Source organism: Gobio gobio, assembly GCF_949357685.1.
Source record: "Gobio gobio genome assembly, chromosome: 22".
Taxonomy (NCBI): Eukaryota; Metazoa; Chordata; class Actinopteri; order Cypriniformes; family Gobionidae; genus Gobio; species Gobio gobio.
In genome coordinates, this window is record NC_137118.1 from 43,411,443 (window position 1) to 43,435,854 (window position 24,412).

General features: G+C 36.4%; 1 protein-coding gene across 1 annotated transcript in view; it reads left to right on the forward strand.

Annotated features, from left to right (window-relative positions):
- LOC307119057 (myosin-IIIb) overlaps positions 1-24,412 on the forward strand; it is a 63,896-nt gene that overhangs the window by 37,357 nt on the left and 2,127 nt on the right. Inside the window, exons 16-28 of the mRNA XM_079805079.1 lie at positions 123-166; positions 392-454; positions 845-964; positions 3,579-3,664; positions 3,750-3,797; positions 8,797-8,844; positions 9,179-9,270; positions 14,247-14,414; positions 14,499-14,629; positions 16,998-17,197; positions 17,295-17,384; positions 22,358-22,523; positions 22,605-22,940. Of these exons, the coding sequence (XP_079661205.1) occupies positions 123-166; positions 392-454; positions 845-964; positions 3,579-3,664; positions 3,750-3,797; positions 8,797-8,844; positions 9,179-9,270; positions 14,247-14,414; positions 14,499-14,629; positions 16,998-17,197; positions 17,295-17,384; positions 22,358-22,523; positions 22,605-22,940 (1,592 nt within the window). The remainder of the gene's footprint in view (positions 1-122; positions 167-391; positions 455-844; positions 965-3,578; positions 3,665-3,749; positions 3,798-8,796; positions 8,845-9,178; positions 9,271-14,246; positions 14,415-14,498; positions 14,630-16,997; positions 17,198-17,294; positions 17,385-22,357; positions 22,524-22,604; positions 22,941-24,412) is intronic.

Below are 24,412 nucleotides of genomic sequence, written 5' to 3' on the forward strand. Positions count from 1 at the left end.
GGTTGTGAGTTTCATTTTTAGAATACACACAGACATAGTATATAGTATTTAGTATTTTTATCAACATCCTTACTATTATTGTTTTATTTATTCAATTATTAATTTTTTATTTTTATTTGCAGCTACTATTTCTCGAACAGGCACACTAATGCCAAGGAAAGCCAAGGTATAACTAAGATTTTGACTTATTTTTTGACATATAATTTTACTTTACAAGTGCCTGTTAAAACACATTGTGGTATTTTCCAAATACCTTGAAAGGCTGGATTTTCAGAAAATGAATAGCTGTACAAATGATACATTTCCCTTTGAGATCTGTGATAATGAATGCAGAGAGAAATTACAGTATGTACTCTTTCACCACATGACCTTGTGTGTGTGCCAATTTTAGTTACAAGTTGCAGATGACAACTTCAACTCAACCAGGAAGCAGTCCGTTGGTGCACAATTCAAGGTAAATCATGCTTCAACTCATGCTTCAAATAATCATAGTGCATGTTTAATGTGCCATTTTATTGGATGCATCCTGTAATCAAATGTATGTAAATGCATCTAAATGTATTTGTTTGTAAATATGTGCATATGTGTATATTTTTGCATATATCAGAAATTTGATATGAATGAATCTCTCTAAAAACTGTCAGGAAGTTCATATGTCACCCCATAATGAATATAAATGATATTTAAAGTGAAGCCTAATTCTTGGACCATTAAAGATTTCTGCATTGCGAATATCATAATTACGTGCTGACATTCACTCATGTTTTTGACCCTGCCTATGTTTATTTAATAGCCTAATTGTCTTTATATTGTTTGGGAACTAAAAGCGCTTTGTTCCGTACAGCATTCCCTGGCTGTCCTTATGGAGAAGATGTTTGTCGCTGGTCCACACTTTGTTCGGTGCATCAAACCCAACCGAAGCAAACAGCCCGGTCAACTAGACAGTAAACTGGTGATGGATCAGGTAGGTTTACTGGAGTCACTGCAGAGTCACTTAACAATCATCAGGTCTCCGCTGGGGCCGGCCCTGTTTATGGCCCCTTTTATTTTCCACAGTGGAGCCAAATGCATTCTCAGTTTTTCCTGCCCTCCAGTTCTCTGAGCTGTACTTAAAACCTGGAAGCCTTTTAGTGCTGTTATGATGGAGTTAAATCCAAATCCCTCTAATGATAGAGCAGCCACTGGGTCTGTGTGTAAGGGCCAATATGAACTGAACACCGTATTAAGCGATTGTCTTGTTGGTGTTGCTCAGTGACCTTCTAGTTTAATGACACACTGACTATAAGCTCTGTATTACGTAGATACTAGTTCAAAGTAGAAAATATGAGTGTCGTATGCCCATGTAAAACTTGCCACCACTTTTTTTTCTGTTCTCAAAGAACCATATATATATATTATATGCGCTATTAAGTCACACTGTCAGATGATTTACAGCCTTGGAATTTACAATTTCATTCAGTACATGTGCAGTACCACTTAAACCAGGGGTTCTCAACCCTGGTCCTCGAGGCCCACAGTCCTGCAGAGTTTAGCTCCTACCCTAATCAAACACACCGGAAACAGCTATTTAAGCTCTTCAGGATTACTAGAAAGCTACAGGCAGGTGAGTTTGATCAATGTTGCAGCTAAACTCTGCAGGACAGTGGCTGCGTCCGAAAACTGGAAAATGCTGCCTTCAGAGGACACATTTCAAGGCAGGAAGGCACCAAGGCACGTCCGAAACTAATGTTAGTTTCACTTCCTGTCTCCTGAAATACCTTCATCTGATTGAGTTTTGAAGGCAGCATATTTGTATAATTTGCTGCCTTTGATATCCCACAATCCTGTGCTTTCCATTCGGTGCTGGAAAAAAAGATTGCGTCCGAAAGTTGCGTTTGCTGGTCAGTTTGTGTGTAAATGTACTTTTTTTACCAACATTTTCCACTTCTGATATCATTTCTAGCGAGAAATTACTAATGTAGTAATTAAATATGTGTTTAGTTCTCATTCTCTTTGCTGTAGATTATTAAACGGTTACATTGCCTAAGAAGTCCGAAATTAGTTTTGTGAGGTGCCTTCATGCTTAAACGCTGCCTTACACATGCCATTGTCTGATAAGGCAGCGAGGCAACGTGTCAGTGCCTAGGTTTTCGGACGCAGCCAGTGGGCCTCGAGGACCAGGGTTGAGAACCCCTGACTTAAACTACTTGACTGTGCAACACTGACACCTGCTGTGGAACTGTGGAAGTGCAGTTTGCAGCCTAAAAGAATAAAAATCAGCCTAATGGATAAATATCAACGCAATATAAAAATGTGTACACACACACACACACACACACACACACACACACACACACACACACACACACACAAAATATATATACAGTGCCAGACAAAATATATATACAGTGCCAGACAAAAGTTTGGAAATGTAATGTGTGTTTTTGAAAAAAGTCTCATGCTCAAGGCTTCATTTATTTTATCAAAAAATACAGAAAAAAACAGTAATATTGTGAAATATTATTACAATTTAAAATAAAGGTTTTCTATTTTAATATACTTTAAAATAGAATTAATTTCTGTGATCAATGCTGAATTTTCAGCATCATTTCTTCAGTGTCAAATGATCCTTCAGAAATTATAATAATATGATTATTTATTATCAATGTTGGAAACTGTTTTGCTGCTTAATATTTTTTTATAACCTGTGATAATTTTTTCAGGATTCATTGATGATTCAAATGTTAAAAAGAACAGCATTTTATTTAAAATATAAATCTTTTCTAACAATATAAAGCTTTACTATATTTTTTTATCAATTTAACACATCCTTGCTGAATAAACATATTAATTTCTTTCAAAAAAAGAAAGAAAAAAGTCTTCAGTGTCACATGATCCTTCAGAAATCATTCTACTGATGATTTATTATCAATGTTGGAAACTGTTATAATATTTTAATATTATTAAGCTGTTATAATAATATTTCACAATATAAATTTTTTTTTCTATATTTTTGATCAAATAAATGCAGGATTGATGAGCAGAAGAGACTCCTTTCAAAAATATTAAAAATAGTAATGTTTCCAAACTTAAGACCGTTACTGTATCTGTTTTTTTTATTTTTTATTTTTATTTAATTTTTGTTATTATATGTTTAAAAACAAGTTAAAACATAAATACTTAATAAAATAAAATAATTAAAATAGATAATGTAATATTTACAAGTATAATAATATACATTATCGTCTTTTTTTTTCTCATTGTAATTGCAAACCTGCTGCCTTTTTCCTATAAAACACACTAGAATTTTTGCAGTTGGATAAACAGAATTTTTTTATTTTAGTTTAGTTTTTTAATGGTAAAAATGTACTTATGTTGTATGCAAAATGTAGCTTTCTTTCAAAAGATTTATTTTGTGTTCATGGAAGAATGAACATTTCACTGGGTTTAGAACAGGACAAGCATGAGTGAATAATGAATTAACTTTTTACATTTTTAGGTGAACTATCCCTTTAAAAGTGACCTAATGGCAGCTTTCAGCGTCTCAATTGTCCCATCCATCATTTTTATGTTCTGTTTTTCTGCCTCATCCTCTCTAGCTGAGGTACAACGGCCTGATGGAGACGATCCGAATCCGGCGGGACGGTTTCTCATGGCGTCCAACTTTCAGGGAGTTTGCAGAGAGGTTTGTGTGCTGGCCGGAAAAATGACACGTTATCAGTTCATTACATCAGATTACCTGCAGCATGACTCGCATTTCTGTCCCGTAGGTACAACATTCTGCTGCTGAAACCGGATCTCCCGTCGGACAAGAGCAGGTTTGAACAGCAGATACATCATGTTGTGTTAAAGGTGCACCAAGTAATAAACCAAGGTTTCAACCTAAAGAAGCTAATAGTACATTTGACAAATGTTTAAATGATGTTAATGTATGAGCAGAATAAGCTCCCTATTAGTAGATGCTTTTGCTTTGAGACTAAATGCATACAAAATAAAGTATGTATACAATGCCGAAAAACATTCTTGCTTAATATAAAATTCAAGACTATATCAGGGCTCGACATTAACGCTTGTCTGGGACAAGTGAAAGAGAATTTTACTGGCCTGACCAGACAAGAGATTGATTAAAACATCAATAACAACAAAATAACTAGATTATTCATTTAGTGTAAGTGGCGATCGATTGTGGATAATAATATATAATGTATAATAAGGGTGTAACGGTACACAAAACTGATGGTTCGGTACGTACCTCGGTTTTGAAGTCATGGTTCAGTACGAGTTCCGTACAGCAGTTTTATAAAATGGCTTTTTATTTATTTTTATTAAACAGTGGTTTACTGAAGAAGAAAAAAAGTGACTTGAATTAATTAAATTATAACTAAAAGTTTATTGAAGATATTTCTGTAAATTATATAGGGAGCCCTTACTTGCACATTAATATTAAAGGTTAACAACAGAGCCCAAACTATTAGCCTAAATTCAGTCGTTATTTATTTTTAGGTATAATAATTAGAGGTCGACCGATAGTGGATTTTACCGATAACTAGGTTGGACCGTACTTGCCGACAACCGATTAATCGACCGATCGTTTTTAAAAAGGATCCTGGATTTTAAAAAAACATAAGTAAAACAGTGCTGAACTTTATAACAAGAAATAAAAAACAGTACTGATTCATGAAAATATGCTAAATTAAAAAACATATAAATATGAATATTAAAATGAGAAGTTCCAACAGAACAAATTCTTCAGAAAATAATTTAAACATTAAAATATTACAGGTCAAAATTTGTTTCTTTACCTATAACCTAGAAACATGCATGTACATTTCATAGGTAACACTATGCAAGTCCCTATGCAACAAGGATGTGTTAGCTTACATTAACTATATGCATTATGCAAACATATTACAGCATTTAATATGAGCAATATTGTACCTTGATCATTCATGTTAGTTCATAGTGCATTAACCAAGGTTACCAGATAAAATACAAATTCAATTTAATGTTGAAATTAACATACTAACAATGAACAATACTTCCACAGCATTTATTAACCTTAGTTAATGTTACAAACGGAATCTTATTGTAGTGTTACCATTTCATACAGATCCAAACAGTCAGCTTTTTTTAGAAGGAGATTATCTAATAAAAAACGAGTGCGCTTCTGCTTTGTTTCTGTCGGCAGGATGCCGATAAAGTTTGCTTTCTCACATCACTATTTTATATTTGCAACATTTGGGTCTGACTTGCGTGTGTTTTTATCACATTGTTTTAACTGCTTGAGGTACTGCTAATGTTAGCTTCCGCTCAGCCTCGTCGACAATAATACACACTGCTGTTCTTTACCTGTTAATGCAGCAACTAGTCAAGTAATGAATTACTTTATAATTATTTGGCAACAAGTACTGTAGTGCTCAGTATTCATACCGTTTCACTGTCTGTGTTTTAAACGCGCATCTGATGTGTGTCAGCGCTCTCTGTGCATGGTGTGCTTTCCGTGCAGCGAGCAGCCTCACTTGCGAATGTAAACACAAGGCGTCAGTGAGTTTTTTTTTTAGCCTCTAGAGGCCGCTCTCGTGCTATATAATGCCAGCAGACCCTTCTCGGAGCTCTTGAACTGTGTAAATGACAGCCTTCTCAGCCGCTCCAGCAACGGACGCAACCTGGAAAAACTATCGATGTGGATTTTTGCCGATAACCGATTGTTCCACCAATCAGCGATGAATCGGTCGACCTCTAATAATAATCAACACTCAAATAACACATTGTATGTAAACTTCACATAATGCAGTTTTTGCATTAACTTCTAAATCTAATTATAAAAGAGTTTTTTTCTCCAATTCGTTGTAGAAATATAATCATTTATACAGAGTGTCTGTCATTTTCATGACAGGTTTATTTAACATGGATGAAATAATCAAGACATCACTAACAGGTTAAGTTGAATATATAGGCTAATATAGAGCATATATTTAGTGAAAGAGTGGATTTTTCTAGTGAATAAAATTCTGTGGCCACTGAATGACTGCCTGAGGTAAATGTGATGCTACCGTTAATGTTAGGCCTACATGACGTTTAGTTTACAAGCAGTTATTGACGTCTTTCCGTCGTTGAAACACTGATTTAGCGATTACACCACATATGATACATGACAGTAAGTTGTAATGTATCCTCAGCATACCTTCAGATGGTCATTCATGTTTATTCTTTAGGAAGAGATGATCGATCGTCTTCACAGATGATCGCTCACGTGCGTGCGCGTCGCGCGGCCGCTTCAACTGTGATCAATCACGCCACATCGAGCGTCAAAACCGCATTTATTGTTTGAATTTCGTGATAAAATGGACTGAATACTTATGTTCGTGTGAGAACTCGGATTGAAGTGTGTTCCGCGCTTAAAACAAGCCTAAGTTACTGTTAACTGTTAAAGGGGTGGTAAAACACATTCTTTTGAAGGCTTGGCTGTGTTTGTGGGGTGCACTGTAACATGTGTTCATGCTTCGTTTTAAAAAAAATTGCCTTATTTGTCATATATTTGACCTTTATTCTACACTGCTCTGTCCCTCCTTGTAAAACGGTCTGATGCTTTCCGGGTTGTATGAAGCCAGTCCCTCAAAAATACGCAGTGGGCTCTGATTGGTTTAGCTGGCCCAGTGTGTTCTGATTCGCTAACCGCAGTGCACGTCGGAAACGTCACGCCCCTTACCGGAGGCTGTTCAGTATTAGAAACAACGGCGTCAATAAAACCATATGAGCTCGAATCAGACCCAGAACATTTGAGTGAAGATGATCGAGCAGAACCTGTTCAGTCCTCAAGAGTAAAGACTGCGGATCTATAGTGATCGCTACTGAATGGCACTTTAACTTTTGTATTTTTAGAACGATTATAGCCAAATATCTGTCGCAAGAACTAACGTTAACCCAAAACGAACACTAAGCACTGACTTTAGTAAGTTAGCCAAATCACACACAGAACCATGTTTAGCATGCCTGTAGATAAACAATACATAAAAGCTCTAATCAAAGAATCATTTACACTAATGCCAGGTTCGCTGTTGAGATTTTAACGTTAATGTTTGTAACGTTAGATGTTCGTCGGATATCGTTAAGTATGAATGAGCATTTAACAGACTGGTTTGCAGAACAGCGCTGTCATCTGTTTACTTCCTTGCTACAACGTACAATTAACCTATTACAGGAAAACACATCGATGAAAAATAAATCAGACTTACAGGTTGTGGCCCGTGAACAGCTTCTGTTTGTAAATCCAGCTTTCAGGACAAGCCGTTGTGCATATCCTGAATTGAACTCGCGAAGTTTGTGGAAGTTTGTGTTGTCCTCCGTGAAATGTGCAGCGCGCGCGTCGTGCATCCACGCACCGGCAGTGTTTTTTTCACGCAGCTGACGTTGTGCAAATCTGGCATTGAAATCGCGAAGACGGTGGATGTTCTCCTCTGTTAGATGTGCTTAGATGTTAGATCTCCTCTGCAGGGAGCCCTGCGCGCGCCTGATTCCCCGCTGACTCAAACACACGTGCATATAACATGCTGTATGTTAAACGCTCTGCAACGCACCCCCGTCCCTATGAAGGCTGAACAGAGCAAGTACCCCAGACCTGCAATCCGGATGAAAATAACAGCGTTTCCTCGGCATCGCGGCAACAACACTCCAGCCTAACTATACCACAACAGCGCCGCGATACAAAATGGCCTCACCCCCCCCTTATTTAATATTCTCGGAGGAGGGGTTTATGTAAATATTGAGCCTGGTGATGTCAGCAAGCCCTGGAGGAATGTGTGTAGTCGCCTACTGGCCGTTTGCTGTAGTTCTTAGAAACTGATTTCTTTAAAAGCAAATATCTCCCTTTGCTTTAAACTTTGAACGTTGTAACTTTGCAGATGTTGTTTATGCTCAAGCAGCAACATTACACGCTAGCTAAAGTTAGAATAGTGAAATCGTGGTTTACCACCCCTTTAAAGATTGCACTCGGAAACCGTTCGGTACAGGCGTGCACCGAACCGAAAGCCCTGTACTGAAACGGTTCTGTATGAATACGTATACCGTTACACCCCTAATGTGTAATAAACTGACGGTAATAACAAGGTTGTGCTGTTGACGCTCGCGCAGCCTCTCCAGGAGAAAGCGAAACAGAATTTAAAATTCTTTCCAACATTTCTTATTTGTATATTCAAAAAATATTTAAAACAATCTCAACATTATTTAATACATTTGTAATTTTTCAGGGTAAATAATTTCATTTTGATTGGTAACAGCCCTATTGTGTCTAATTTAATTTATTGATCAAATTTAAGAATATAAAATGAAAGCTGAAGCACAGCCTATATTTAATAGGATTAGGGGGAAAAAATGCCCTTTATAAAAAGTACAAATATCACAAAAATGCATATGTCTAAGCTGATTGAACACTGGTGAGAATATTGCGTCAGAATAAATTATATTTAAACACAAAAAATTTTATAAATTCCGGACAAGCAAATGTTTTACTCTGACAAGTGAATGACAGATTTAATTGTCCGAAGGACAAGCACGTGAACCAGCTTAATGTCGAGCCCTGTATATAGTATACACGCACACACGTGTATATATATATATATATATATATATACAATGGAAACAAAAATAAAATGCAATTCTAATTACAGTGCAGGAAGAGGTGAAAAATCCATATTTAAATAATATTTAATAAATAACACAAAATGCTCCTATTTAAATTAACTCTTCATGATGATATGTACTGATATTGATCATTTGGTTTAATCTACAATGGTTCTCGTTTTCTTCTGTCTCGTTTAGTTGTATGTCGATCCTCAACAGCACTGAACTCTCTGGTTGGAAGTGTGGGTAAGTTTGAGCCGGATACAACCTGTCTACTACCCGTCTACGTTATTAGTGGCATTTAAGACAAGCATCACTATAATAATTGTTAGTTGTTTGAAAAAAACCCTAATCACTAATTTCCTTCAGAAAATGTTAAAACCTTTTTTTTATTTATTAGTCCTGTCAGGATTTTAGGATGGTAAAATATTTCACAGGCTCTAACACATTTTCTTTAAATTTAATTTGGCTTGAAAATGTGGTGATATTATGCAAACCAATAAATTTGACACTTTAATGGTTCAGATAATGTTGATTATATCAAGCAAGTCACAGCAGTTCACCTGTGTTGCTCTTTCAGATCGTCACGTTTGTTTTTTAAGTACTGGCACCAGGAGGAGTTGGCCCGTCTGCTGGAGAGACTGGGACGAGCGGCAGTTGTCATTCAGAAGAGTGAGTAGCAATTAAACTTGTTTGTTTAAGCCACTATAAAATAATGGAGGAACTCGCATGACTCCACATGAAACGCTCTTGGTTTGACTGCTTTATTGCAACCTAAATCATCTCTCAGAGAAGTACACTAATGAAACCGGTGTCACGAGAGCAAGTTCAGACATGAACTGCGAGATTCAGATATGAACTGCGAGGTGTTTCACGTTTTTTACCTGGATATGTTTCTCATGTAAATAATGGCACAGAATGACCAAGCACACAATATAAAATCCTTTCTGTTCTTGTCATATTTTCCCCACTTCCCAACAAAAATGTTTCTTGCATGAAAAGTCGTAATGGCTGTTCTTGATTTGATTATTTCCATCATCTGATCCAAAGAGTTTTGCAGGCTATTTTTGTGACTGTACCTTAGCTGGGTAAAATAAAATAAATATTGACGAAACGATATCGATTCGTAAATCCCAAGAATCAATTAGGCATCCTGTTTTCAGTTGATGAATGAACGGAGCATTGTAGCGTGCTTCCCATCCAATAAATCATCATAATCTTTGTGCTTATTTACTATTGATATGACACAAAGTCTCAGATTTCAAATTACGGTCGTTTTATTACTAAATCCAAAAACCAATACCGTTTTGGCGCTGTGTGTTGTGAGAAGGGGCAGCGCAGAGCACACATGAACTGATCTTCTCTTCCGCCTTAATACTAGTTACAGAAATAAACATGAATGAACATCCTAAGATAGAGTAAAACGTACTGAAATTGTATCATGTCACATGAAATCGCTCAATCAGTGTTTCAACCGTGGAAAAACGGCAGTAAAACAGCTTGTAAACAATGTCATGTAATGTCACATTTACCTCAGAAAAACCATATCCAGTATCCACAAACTCGTTAGTCAGCTAGAAAAATTTTCTCTAGAAAGGAGCATTTTGCTACATATATGCACCCTATCACATAGGCCTATTCATTATAATGTTTTATGTTCAATATTTAATGCATGTATGAATAAATCTGGCACGTTTTTATGACAGCCACCATTTAAATGTTTATATTAAAAAAAAAAACGATTTGGAGAAGAAATATGATTATGTAATTGTAAAGTTAATATGATAACTGTATTATTATTTAAAAATCCATCATTGAGTGTAATTTAAGTGTTTGTAAACAGTTTATTTTTACCTTCAATATTATAGTAGGCTAATGTAGTCTAGTAGGCTATAACTGACTCCCATAGTTTACAACATTAGTTCAGAGATTTGTTTTCCTTGAGAAAATTTGCCATGTATTGTACCTGATATTTATCCAAAACAATCGATATTGAATTGAATCGGAATCTTATCGAATTGTGAAATTTGTGTTAGTACCCAGCCCTACTTGTATGCAAATTACCTGTTATGATTATGTAACCTCTACATAGTGGATTAGTTCACAATCAGTGCATTTACATGCACCCTCATAATGCGATTGTGAGATTTTGGCAATATTTCGATTAAATAAATGTAAACGCAATACTTCGATCAAACCAATGCAATGAAGCTCATAATCGTAGTGACCATATTAGCATTTAACTATGTGGCGTATGTAGATTTTTAATCGCAATAAACAGGCATGTAAACCCCTTACTCACATTATTACCGCTCTGACCAAAGTGCGCATGTGTACACGGATGCCGTGTGTTGTTCACATAACTTCATGAATGAACTCCATGACATTATTCTGAAGTTTTCTCTTCTCGAAATCACTAAACTCTGTCAACACAACTCGCTACGCAGTCTCTGCTTCGTGTCTTTATCCAGACGGTGTGAAGAACGCAGAACGTGACGGCAGCGTAGGCAAACCCGGCATTGCCGTGTTCATTATGGCGCAGAATAATATCCAGTTTATCCATAAAATGTATTTTGAATTTGGTTTGAGTAAATTAAACAATGGCCAGTAACATGCATACTGTGTGGTATAGCGAATAATATGAATAATGAAAATTGCATGTAAATTGGAGTGAATAATTCTGCTCATGACATGTAAACATCTTACGGCGATTAAGACCTTACTCTAGCCTAGAAATCTAGACGCACCCTAGCGGCAGGAAATGTAATTTGCCAGGGCGTCTAGCAACTCTCCGTTGGCTTGCGAGCTGGAAAACCAAACTCTGGTCAGGCCAATCACATCGTGTATAGAGTCGGTGGGCGGGCTTAACATAATGACGGCAGAGTTGATGTGGTTCTGAGTGCTACTTGAAAACAAAGAAGCTGGCGAACAGCGGTATTTCGAATCGGCTTTGGCCGCGACTCTGGAAGACTTGGAGTTAAAGGTCCCATGGCATGAAATTTTCATTTTTTGAGGTTTTTCAACATTAATATGAGTTCCCCTAGCCTGAATATTGTCCCCAAGTGGATAGAAATGTTGATCGGTGTAAACCCGAGTTCTGGCTGTCTTTCTCTGCCTTTGAGAAAATGACAGGCCAGACGAGCCTATCCTGAAGTCTCCTGTTTTGACGTCCAAGCAGGAACGGTTTCCTCCCTTTCCTCCACCCAGAGAATCTGGCACGCCCATGCAAACGCTCCAGAGATCATTCATTGCTTGTGAACGAGTGAACGCTGGCAGTTTCTCAGTGTTTGGATGTACAAATGAAAACAGAAGTCTTTTTTCAGTTCCTTCTGATCTGTGATCAGTGATTTCTGATGTGTAGCTAATTATTTATTATTCGTGCACACACTGCGGCTTCTCTCTCTCCAGACAGAACGGTGTTTTCGTGTTTTCTATCTTGTGAGTCAGTGTTTTTGTACGTCCTCGTCGCGTCTATCTGTTCTAAAACGTGCATAGTCGTTTCTGCTCAACATCAGCAGACTCACATCTCTTTAGAGATAAACCTCACGCACGCCGAAGCTCGGCCTGCACTGACCGGTCGGCCTTCAGCATCACCGACCCCCAGTACTGCATCTGGCCCACAGCGGAGGCACCAAACGCGGCCAGAGATTAAGCAGAAGGGGGGTAAGCGTGAGGGTATCCGGTTAGGCTAGCCAGCTTTCCCCACAGTAAACTGGATTACATTCGATTACTGCTGTTGTGTCTTTGTTTGCGCTGTGGACTCAATGCAAAGTTTAATTTATGATTATTAGAAATAATCGCATTATTGGTGCACATGTAAACGTAGTCATTGTCAGGATAGGTCAAGTAGCCGAATACTGAAAAGCTCTTGATATGGAAATATGGGTAAAAGTTTGTTTTTGAAAGAAGTCTCTTCTGTTCACCAAGGCTGCATGTATTTGATCAACAATGTAAAATTGATCAAAAATGTAATATTGTGAAATATTATTAAATAATTTGATAAAAACTATTATCAGTTATTTAAATGTTGAAGACAGTTTTTCCTGCTATTTGCTGTTTTTGTGGAAACATTTTTCCAAGATTCTTTGATGAATAGAAAGTTCAAAAGAACATTTGTTTGAAAAATAACCTTGTAACATTATCAGTCTTTACGCTTTACTGATCAATTTAATGCATCCCTGCTGAATAAAATAATTAATACTGGCTTTACATGGTATAAAACTTGCACAGACACTGTTAGTAAGTGATTTTATCTTTTTTTTTTGTAATTCACTGCTTCAAAGAATTCAATCTTAAGTGTATTGCTGGCTTCTCTATTGCGTGAGAAGAAGCCCTGAATATTTTTGTCTTTCTCATAGAGCTGAACAATTAATCATAAAAATAATTGTGAATACGATATATAGCTGCAGTGGTTACCTAATCGTGAAAAGTGCAGATTACAGCGTTATATTTATATTTTCGCCCTTTGCGTCAAAGGTTACTACTTACAGTGTGCTTTTGCAGCGTTGAGCATTGCGGCGACTGTGGCATAATAAAAGTCCCGCTGCTGTCGAGGCGTGTGTTGCGTTCATCTTATCAAAAATCGCTCCAGCGGTTCCTCACAACACTCGGTCCTGCTCTGCTTCAGACTACAGTAATGTTAATAATCGCATCCATCAACATGATTTCTGCCCGAGTCCTACCCCGATTCTTTCCCACCGGGTGTGAGGTGAAGACCACATGTCCCAAGATTCTGCGCTCAAACTTGGTGTCATCAAACTACGTCATTGTTTGAAACAGGCGACCTCTAGTGGACGGAAAAGTTACATAGTTCACCTTTAAGACATATCATGATCTTTGCCAACTTTGGTAATTCCAGCATCATTTTTTTCTTTTACTTCTACTTTAGACAGACTCATTTAAAAAATAATCTAATAAAGTTTAAAATGTTGCCTGGCAAATTATTATTATTATTTTATAATTAGGGCTGTGTGATATGGACAAATATGGCATTTGATCAACATTTCAATTTTAATCACGATTTTGAAACAATATTTCCTTTTCACACATACTTGTGTGTATATTTTTTGGGAAGATGGATTTTTTTGCCACTATTTGCGGGCACAATATCTTTGCATAAATTATATTGTGACGTTGGTTAATTCTTTATGCCTTTTTGAACTCTTTTCGTATGTTGTGCAGTTCCCAAATGCCTGTACATTTTTGTATACATGGTTTGGAAGAATCTTTTTTGCGTCTTTTGCAACATCTCGCACATGACACAACATTCTATGTGGCGCTCATAGTAAAAATAGTTAAACTTTTAAAAAACGCATCTCCTAGATCTTGTGCAAAAATGCATTCTGTGTGAATGGCCCTTTAATACTCTGTTTTGCCGCAGTGAAAGTTTGACAAGTCTTGCAAATTACCTGGCTCTGATACATCATCTCTCCTTTTTTTTGGTCCTTATCCTGCCCTGAATTTACCTTCCCTGTTTCTGTGCTTTCTTCCATGTTGTAATGGTAAACAGACTCTGTTTTGCTCTTGCGCTAGATTAGGGCGTGCTGCATTCTGATTGCACACTACAGTTCACATGTCGCATCTTTTGCGCGCTCAAGTATCCAGTGACCCTAGAACTGCCCCTTACTACATTGCATCTTGTTCTTTAGATTACCGGGCGAGGATCTGCAGAAGGAAGTATCTGGCATTGCTAGCAGAGTTACGGTGGCAGCGGCAGGCTCAGCGAGAGAGAGAGGAGCGCGAGGAGGAGGAGAGGAGACGTCAGCAGCTGGAGGAGGAGAGGAAAAGACGTCTGGAATTGGAGCAGGAGAACCTGCGTAAGGGCTGTCCACTGACATCAGCACTGAAGCGGCTGTGAAAACAGTGACGTGTGTTAAGGTCGTGTCTGTGTGTGTTTGCAGGACCAGCGTCTCCACCGGTGCCCTTGCCGAGAAAGAAAAAGCCAGAGCCCAGGCCTCGCTCGGTGCTGAGTGGCATCCTGAAAGCGCCGCATCTGCCGCCTGTACCGCGGCCCCGCAGCAAGCTTTTTGAGGTGTGACATCCGTTACTTATTCAGTGAAATGCCTCACCTGGATTTATGAGATTTTCCTCTTCAACCTACCAATTTAAAGATTCTTTTCGTGCCAAGTCACATGTAAAATGGCACATTACAAAACTAAAATGGCAAATGCCATTTCTTCTTGACTTTAAGCAGTATTATTTTAGTATCATTGAATATACTATTATATAGAATTAGGTTTTATTTTTATATTTTCAGTATTTTGATTTTAGTTTAAGTTTTAGTACGTTTGTTTTTGGAGTCCCTCGTATGACATGCGGACATCTATATGTTGTGGCCACGATTAACACGATTCCCTCATTTTAAGTAAATTGTGCACACAATATAATAATTTGTTAGCTTGTTTCATTAAATTGTGCACATAATATTATAATTTGTTCCCTCGTTTCACTAAATTGTGCACATAATATAATAATTGGTTGCCTTGTTTTACTAAATTGTGCACAAATAATAATTTGTTCCCTCGTTTCATTAAATTGTGCACACAATATAATAATTTGGTCCCTTGTTTCACTAAATTGTGCACATAATATAATAATTTGTTAGCTTGTTTCATTGAATTGTGCACATATTATAATTTGTTCCCTCGTTTCACTAAATTGTGCACATAATATAATAATTGGTTGCCTTGTTTTACTAAATTGTGCACAAATAATAATTTGTTCCCTCGTTTCATTAAATTGTGCACACATAATAATTTGTTCCCTCGTTTCATTAAATTGTGCACACAATATAATAATTTGGTCCCTTGTTTCACTAAATTGTGCACATAATATAATAATTTGGTCCCTTGTTTCACTAAATTGTGCACATAATATAATAATTGGTTGCCTTGTTTTACTAAATTGTGCACACATAATAGTTTGTTCCCTTGTTTTATTAAATTGTGCACACAATATAATAATGTATTCCCTTGTTTCACTAAATTGTGCACACAATATAATAATTTGGTCCCTTGTTTCACTAAATTGTGCACATAATATAATATTTTGTTCCCTCATTTCATTAAATTAAGCACACAATATGATAATTTGGTCCCTTGTTTCACTAAATTGTGCACACAATATAATAATGTATTCCCTTGTTTCATTAAATTGTGCACACAATATAATAATGTATTCCCTTGTTTCATTAAATTGTGCACACAATATAATAATGTATTCCCTTGTTTCACTAAATTGTGCACACAATATAATAATGTATTCCCTTGTTTCATTAAATTGTGCACACAATATAATAATTTGTTCCCTCATTTCATTAAATTAAGCACACAATATGATAATTTGGTCCCTTGTTTCACTAAATTGTGCACATAATATAATATTTTGTTCCCTCGTTTCATTAAATTGTGCACACAATATAATATTTTGTTCCCTCGTTTCACTAAATTGTGCACACAATATAATACTTTGTTCCCTCGTTTCATTAAATTGTGCACACAATATACTAATTTGTTCCCTTGATTCGTTAAATTGTGCACACAATATAATTTTTTTTTCCTTGTTTCATTAAATTGCGCACACAATATAATAATTTGTTCCCTTGTTTCATTAAATTGTGCACACAATATAATAATTTGTTCCCTTGTGCCATTAAATTGTGCACACAATATAATAATGTTCCCTTGTTTCATTAAATTGTGCACATAATATACTAATTTGTTTCCTTGATTCGTTAAATTGCGCACACAATATAATAATTTGTTCCCTTGTGTCATTAAATTATGCACACAATATAATTTGTTCCATTGTTTCATAAAATTGTGTACACAATATAATAATTTGTTCCCTTTTTTCATTAAATTGTGCACACAATATAATAATTGGTTGCCTTGTTTCACTAAATTGTGTGCACATATAATTAGTTTCCCTCAATTTTTGTAAATAATGGCCACATTGTACTAATTTGTTCCCTCGTTTTGATTTTACCTAAAACAACTGATCAAATTATTATATCATACGCACGATTTACTTAAAACATATAAACAAATTTGTTAAATTTGGTGACGTATTAGTAAGTAATGGGAATGAATTGTTAATTTGTGGCCATGATGTATACATTTTTTTCCCCCTCATGTCATGGCTCCGTAGTTTTGTGTTTGTCATTTTTATAATTTATTTTAGTTAAAAAATGTCTGTATTTTTTTATTTGAGTTTAGTTAGAAATGTTGCTTTGGCAACTAGAACGTTTTTTCTTCTCATTTTATTTGTTAATGGTTATTTTATTTTAAGTAACCAAAGTGGGTTTTTTTTTGCATGGTTTTAGTTAACGATAATAACCCTGATTTAAAGTGTCATACTCATTTTCATAAATCTAATTTTTCATTCTATTTTCTGGACAGGCGACTCCGTTTGATAACGAGCTTAATGAGAACTTTCACCTGGACGCTTCTCTGGTGCTTCAGCCGATCGATGAAGAGCGAATTAAAGAGAAACACCTGAAAAAGACCAACACCATCCGCTGGTTCAAAGAGACGCAGGTCCGTAAGCTGACCAGAGATGGGAGCTTCCCCAGCTGGTTCCACGGCATGATCTCACGCAGGTCAGCTTTGATGAACTAATGATTAGTCAAATCAATTGTAGTGTAAAAAAAAAGTGAATATATGTATTATGTGCTGATTGTAACTTTTGTTTCTCAGACATGCAGAAGATCTCCTGATCGACAAACCACTCGGCTGCTTCTTGGTGCGTGTCGGTCAAAGCCGGGAGGGTTACACTTTGACCTTCAGGTACTGGATGTTATGCCAAAACAATTGTGTGTGTGTGTGTGTGTGTGTGTGTGTGTGTGTGTGTGTGTGTGTGTGTGTGTGTGTGTGTGTGTGTGTGTGTGTGTGTGTGTGTGTGTGTGTGTGTGTGTGTGTGTGTGTGTGTGTGTGTGTGTGTGTGTGTGTGTGTGTGTGTGTGTGTGTGTGTGTGTGTGTGTGTGTGTGTGTGTGTGTGTGTGTGTGTGTGTGTGTGTGTGTGTGTGTGTGTGTGTGTGTGTGTGTGTGTGTGTGTGTGTCAAATCAACATACTATTCAACCACTTAAGGTGCTTTTATTGTGTTAACCCTTACATTGTGTTCGGATCATTTTGACCCAGAGAGGATTTACTTTTTCCTGAAAATGCTGGTTAATGTTATCACATTGGACTAAAACTTATGAGACGACTTAAAGGGTTAGTTCACCCAATTTTTTTTATGAAATCCGCAAGCTCTCTGACCCCTCCATAGACTGCAACACAACGGCTACTATCAAGGTCCAGAAAGTTAGTGAAGACATTGTTAAAATAATCCATGTGACTACAGTGATTCAACTTTAATGTTATGAAGCAACAAGAATACCTTTTGTGCGCAAAAAAACAAACAATAACGACTTTATACAACAATCTCTTCTCTTCAATGTCATTATTCTACGCTATCCACATAGTAAACACAGTGCAGCTTGTGTGTGGATCAAGTTTTGCTTTAGAGAGTGATATTTTGTCATGAAAAGACAAAAGAGATACTTTTAAATATTAAACTAAAACCGCCTGTAGGTGGCGGTAAGTCACTGTCTTAATGAGTGAGTCATTCATTCAATAACAAAGCAACTAACTGTATTTATGAATGAATCATTGAATGATTGACTCTCACGATTCGTTCAAAGCTGCAGAATTGTTCACGAAACACCGATGTGTGCTGTAGTTCTGCTGTGGCTTTTGTTGGAACTATTATTTTGTTCCGTAAACACTAGGGCTGCAACTAACGTTTATTCTGATAATCGATTAGTTGGTTGATTATTTTTCCGATTGATCTGTTTTTGGTTTTTTTTTAGTCCTTTTTTTTTTACACACCATTCCACATCCTTCCCAATGCTGTCCTTCAAACAAACATGTCAGCCGAGTGCTATGAACACATACATAGTGAAAATACTGTAGAAAAATTTGCCATGGTTTTACAACTAATAAAACAAACAAAAAAGTATGTTAATAATATGAAATAAATAAAACAGGGTTTTTAGTTATTCAATGATAACCAAATTAACCATGGTTTTGCTTCAATCCATAGCTTAACTATATGGTATTTGTGTGGTTATACAATTGGTAATCAATACGCCAAAAAACATGGTTTTACTATAGTAAAAACATGGTTAATTTTCATAAGGGTATGTCTGTGCGATAGCCTACATTATGTGCAAAATAAGTTATTATTAGTTATTACATTATCTTGAAACTTAAAATAAAGAATCCTCATGTTTTGGGCGCTTGGATCATGTACCTTTCCAGCAGCAGCTCACTGTTTCCATCCCACTATTTTTAGATGCATTTTGTCAATGGAAATGCGTTATTCAGTGCTGTAATTTTGCACGACTGATGGAAGTTGGTGGCAGACCCGACTAATCAAAAATGAGAATCGCTGTCAATGATTTTCATTATTGATTAATATTGATTTTATCGACTAGTTGTTGCAGCCCTAGTAAATACTGACAGTACTGTGTTTAAAATGTACGTTCTTTTTTTTTTTTTTTTATTAATAAAAAACTTTAAAACTCATATAGCAAAAATACAATTGCACATTAAATCATTTTTCAAGCATTATTCTCACAAAAATTAAACATTCTTACACCAAAACAATTTGTTTAATATTCACTGTCAACATACAAGCTTACAATTTATAATTGTATTTGCAGTCCATTCTCAGTCTTAACTATATAAGGATTGTTTTTTAGAAATATCTTTTCAAAAATAGGTACCTTTCTTTCTTCCAGACAGTACATTTCTAAAGCTTTAAAGTACATATTCAACCTTTTATTAAAATACAACCATACTTGCATACTTCCTTTTCCCTCTCCAGCCATGTTTCTCCTTACCCAAATAGTATATCTAGCAACAGTTAACAACATATTAACAATACTTTGATTTTCACATTTTTCATCAACACCAAATAGGAAAACACAATTCCATTCTTGTTCATCCTCAACTTCACCATTTTTATCCCCCAAGAAGCCTTTTATTACATTTTTAATTTTTTCCTTAAACGTTTGTAATTCTTTGCATAATACAAACATGTGCAAAATTCCTTCATTTCTTTCATTACACACTTTACACAATGAATCCTCAGCTATTCCTATTTTGTGCAATTTTAACCTAGTAAAAATTATATTGTATCTTATCTTAATGTCCAGAATTTCCATTTTAACATCCATATACCATTTGGATAGGTTTTTCCATAATCTCTTTTCATCAAAATCAATAAAAACACTTTTCCAAAACTGATTAGATATTGGTTCTTTAAACACCTTTTTTCTTAAACATATATAAAAATCCTTAACAGATTTGAAACATAACTTTTCTTTTTAAAATGTACGTTCTGTTTGTTGACCTGTTGTATAATAATCAATGTCACATTTGCAATCGTGTGGATATTTGGGAACAATTGCATTCTTGCTCGTTATCAACATTAAATACAAGAACTCACACAGGCAATGTTTTTGTATCGAAGAACGTTTGAGTCTTAAGTTAATCTCTGTGTCTATATTTGTTCTTCATGTGAGTGAGTGCTAAATCCCCACTTTTACAAAGGTGCATTGTCGAGAATGGCAGTAATTTAGCGTGATTTACAAGCAACCTATCACATGCATGCCGCTTGTGTGGATGCAGTCAGTTTTGACCGCAAAAGATGAGGTAATTTGATTTAAATTGAGCATGTATTTCTAACTGGCAAAATGCTGTAAATGCATGACTTCCAATGTTATTTTAAGGAAGGGTAGAATTAAATGAACAGCAAGACAATTTTATTATTATTATCATTAATATTAATCTAACGTAAGTCAATTGAAGGCACGCTTGACGAACCCAAGTGCAGTTTATTTAACAAAAAGTGAAACCAATACAAAGTAAACAGAACAAAATGATGAACTCTGAACAGACTTGAAATTGAATCATGAACAGAAACTCGCCAACAGAGGGTTACATTGGACAAAGCTAGACAAGATCCAATGGTAACATGAGGGCTATATATATTTCATTTATACACAATGAACAATAGAAGGTATGCATTGACATCACATTCCCGCCAGAACACGCCCCTCAGCCGGACTGAGTGGCAGAAGTGCTGCTGCATGACTGTATTTAATAGGGAAAACTCGAGTAAAACAAACAATTATCAGTTTAAACTAAAGGTTGTTGGACTCGATATAGAGTTCCTTACAACTTACCAAAGATCCAGTGATCCATGGATATTGACATGCAGCCAGGAATCGTGTTTCCTGACATTTATATGAGCCTGATTTCGACGCCGGGAAAATACATAAAGCAAATTTGCCTGTGAATGCTGTATATAAATCCCAGGTGATCACTCATATCAATGTTATATATATTGTCACACCGTCCAGCCCTAAAACTTTTGTAGTTTTTTGTCAGTGTTTATTTAAAAACATCCAATTATGCATAATATAAGATGGTAAATATTTAACTGATGAGTTGTCAATACAATTAAAAATACAATACAAAGAAAAAAATCTGCATATTGACACAAAATGATAACCGCAGATCCACATTTCACTGCTGGGGAAGCACGTGACATGATCACAAAACAGGATATATGAATCGCATGACAAACAGGAACTATGGTTATAAAAACAGCTAAATAAAAGACATGAAAAAATATAAACATGACCCAAAAACCAACGAGACAGTTCAAATAATTTATTTATTCATATAAAACATTTTGTGCATGCTATTTTTATTATTACTAATAAAAATGTTATAAATAGTAAAATGTGTTTATATTTAAAAATAATCAATAAAATATGTAATAATGATCATTTTATCATAAAATATAAGTATAATATAAATAATAATAATTAATACATATTAAAAAATATTAATAAATAGTATAGATTAATAATAACGATAATTTATTATAATTATAATATACAAAATTAATATGATAAACAGAGCTTTGTTACCTCATACTCATGACCGGAAAAGTGGAAATGGCGCCGGCGACTGTGTCATAATAAAAGTCCCGCTGCTCGCGAGGCGTGTGTTGCGTTCATCTTATTAATACTCGCTCCAGCAGCCTTGCTCATCTCCACAACACTCGGTCCTGCTCTGCTTCAGACTACAGTAATGTTAATAATCACATCCATCAACATGATTTCTGCCCGAGTCCTATCCCGATTCTTTCCCACCGGGTGTGAGGTGAAGACCACATGTCCCAAGATTCTGCGCTCAAACTTGGTGTCATCAAACTACGCCTTTGTTTTGAACAGGCGACCTCTAGTTGACGGAAAAGTTACATTTAAGCACATTTAAGACATATCATGATCTTTGCAAACTTTGGTAATTCCAGCATCATTTTTTTCTTTTACTTCTACTTTAGACAGACTCATTTAAAAAGCCTAATAAAGTTTAAAATGTTGCCTGGCCTAATTATTATAATAATAATTAGGGCTGTGCGATATTGACAAATATGGCATTTGAACAATATTGCAATTTCAATTTTAATCACGATTTTGAAACAATATTTCCTTACACACATACTTGTACAACATGTGTGTATATTTTTTGGGAAGATGGCTTTTTTGCCACTATTTTCGGGCACAATATCTTTGCATAAATTATATTGTGACGTTGGTTAATTATTTATGCCTTTTTTTAACGTTGTTTGTTTAATGAATTATTGTTCCTAATTGTATCTATTTATTGAAAACATGTTGGTATTGCTTCTCTATAACAGGGGTGCTGATCGCTGCCGTCACTACATGGTGGAGATGCAGACCAATGGGAAGTATGTGATCCTCGGGGAGGACCGGGCTCACTCCTCTCTCACAGACCTGGTCCAGTACCACTCTCTGGAGGGCATCAAGCCCTTCATGGAGCTGCTCACGGTGCCCTGTGGTCAGGTGAGTGTTCTTCACTCGTTTAAGGGCTTTCGTGACTGTTTTGTGAGGTATAAAGAGGGAGTGTGGTTTGTGTGTCTACAGATGTGTGATCAGGAGCCAGACTATGAGGAGCTCAAAGCTTTTACATCATCATCATCGGCGTTGGAGAGCAGCGCTGAGGAGTCGTATCAGGACATAGACACAGGTTCAGATAAAGTGCACTTACAGCTGCAGAGACTCTTCCTGCCCCCTGGAGGAAACTCAAACGTCGAGTCCCACAAACCCCCGGTGCTCAAACGCATATCTGACCGACGCAGACGGGTTGAAGCGGCACAGGTGGAGCACAAGGATGACGATCCGACACATGAGAGCAGGCCGTTCCCTCGACTCTACCCGTCCATACGACTGGCCATGAGGGAAATCCAGCAGATCCAACAGGTACAAAGACACACAGCATATAGAAGATATATAGAGCAGGGGTAGTTGTCACACTTTTTACTCCAGTGAATATTTCTCACAGTAGATTTATATATTTTGTATTCGGTTTGCACCTTTTACGGGCAAATATATATACAAATACAGGGCTCAACATTAACGCTTGTCCGGGACAAGTGGATTTTTTGAAGGGACAAGTGAAAGAGAATTTTACTGGCCCGACTGGACAAGAGTCTGATTAAAACGTCAATAACAAAAATAACTAGGGAATCACCAAAATGCAAGAATGATTCTGCATTAATTTAGTGTAAGTGGCGATCGATAGTGGATAATATATAATAAACTGACGGAAACTGTTGACGCTTGCGCAGCCTCTCCAGGAGAAATTTAAAAACAAATGTGCGCCGCTCACACAGAGAAACATACTACGGTAAAACTTTTAAAATGTGCAGTTTTTTTATATTTATAACAAATGATACAGTCGAAACATCACATTACCAAGAGTGCTGTTTTCCTGAATTAGCCAGAACCCATATCACCCTGTAGCCCAAGACTGGTTTCCCACTGAAGCTAAGCAAGGCTGAGCCTGGTTAGTACCTGGATGGGAGATCAACTGGGAAAACTAGGTTGCTGCTGCTGGTAGAGGTGTTAGTGAGGCCAGCAGGGGGCGATTCTGTAACAAGCACCGTCCTTCGGATGAGACGTTAAACAGAGGTCCTGACTCTCTGTGGTCATTAAAAAATCCCAGGATGTCCTTCAATAAAGAGTAGGGGTGTAACCCCGGCATCCTGGCCAAATTTGCCCATTGGCCCCTGTCTATCATGGCCTCCTAATCATCCCCATATATATATATATATATATGTATATATACACACGATTGGCTTCATCACTCTGTCTCCTCTTCACCAATAAGCAGGTGTGTGGTGGGCGTTCTGGCCCAATATGGCTGCCATCCAGGTGGATGCTGCACATAGAAGGAGGGAATCTCCTCAACCACCACCAATGTAAAGCGCTTTGAGTGCCTAGAAAAGCGCTATATAAATGTAACAAACAAATGAATTACCATCACGACTGAAAATGTGACACTGATTTCATACGCCAGTTCCATAAACAATGAATTAACTAACATTAAGTCACTTACATTTTAGATGCAATGTTGACAGTTTTTGTTCTATTTCAGCAGCAAAAATAGATCCAAACAAAGATAACAGCAGAACCATAACGCATCTCACAGCAACAGTGTGTGTTAGTGAATGATTCAGCGTTTTGAATGAATCAGTTGAATCAAAGATTCAATGGCCTCATTCTTGAATGAATCAGCTGTTTCACTGAATCGACTCAATGACTCACTCATTAAGACCTGCTGCCACCTACCGGTGGGTTAGTTTCATGTTTAAACATTCTTTCCAACATTTCTTATTTGTATATACAAAAAATTTAAAACAATCTCATAACATTATTTAATGCAGTTGTCA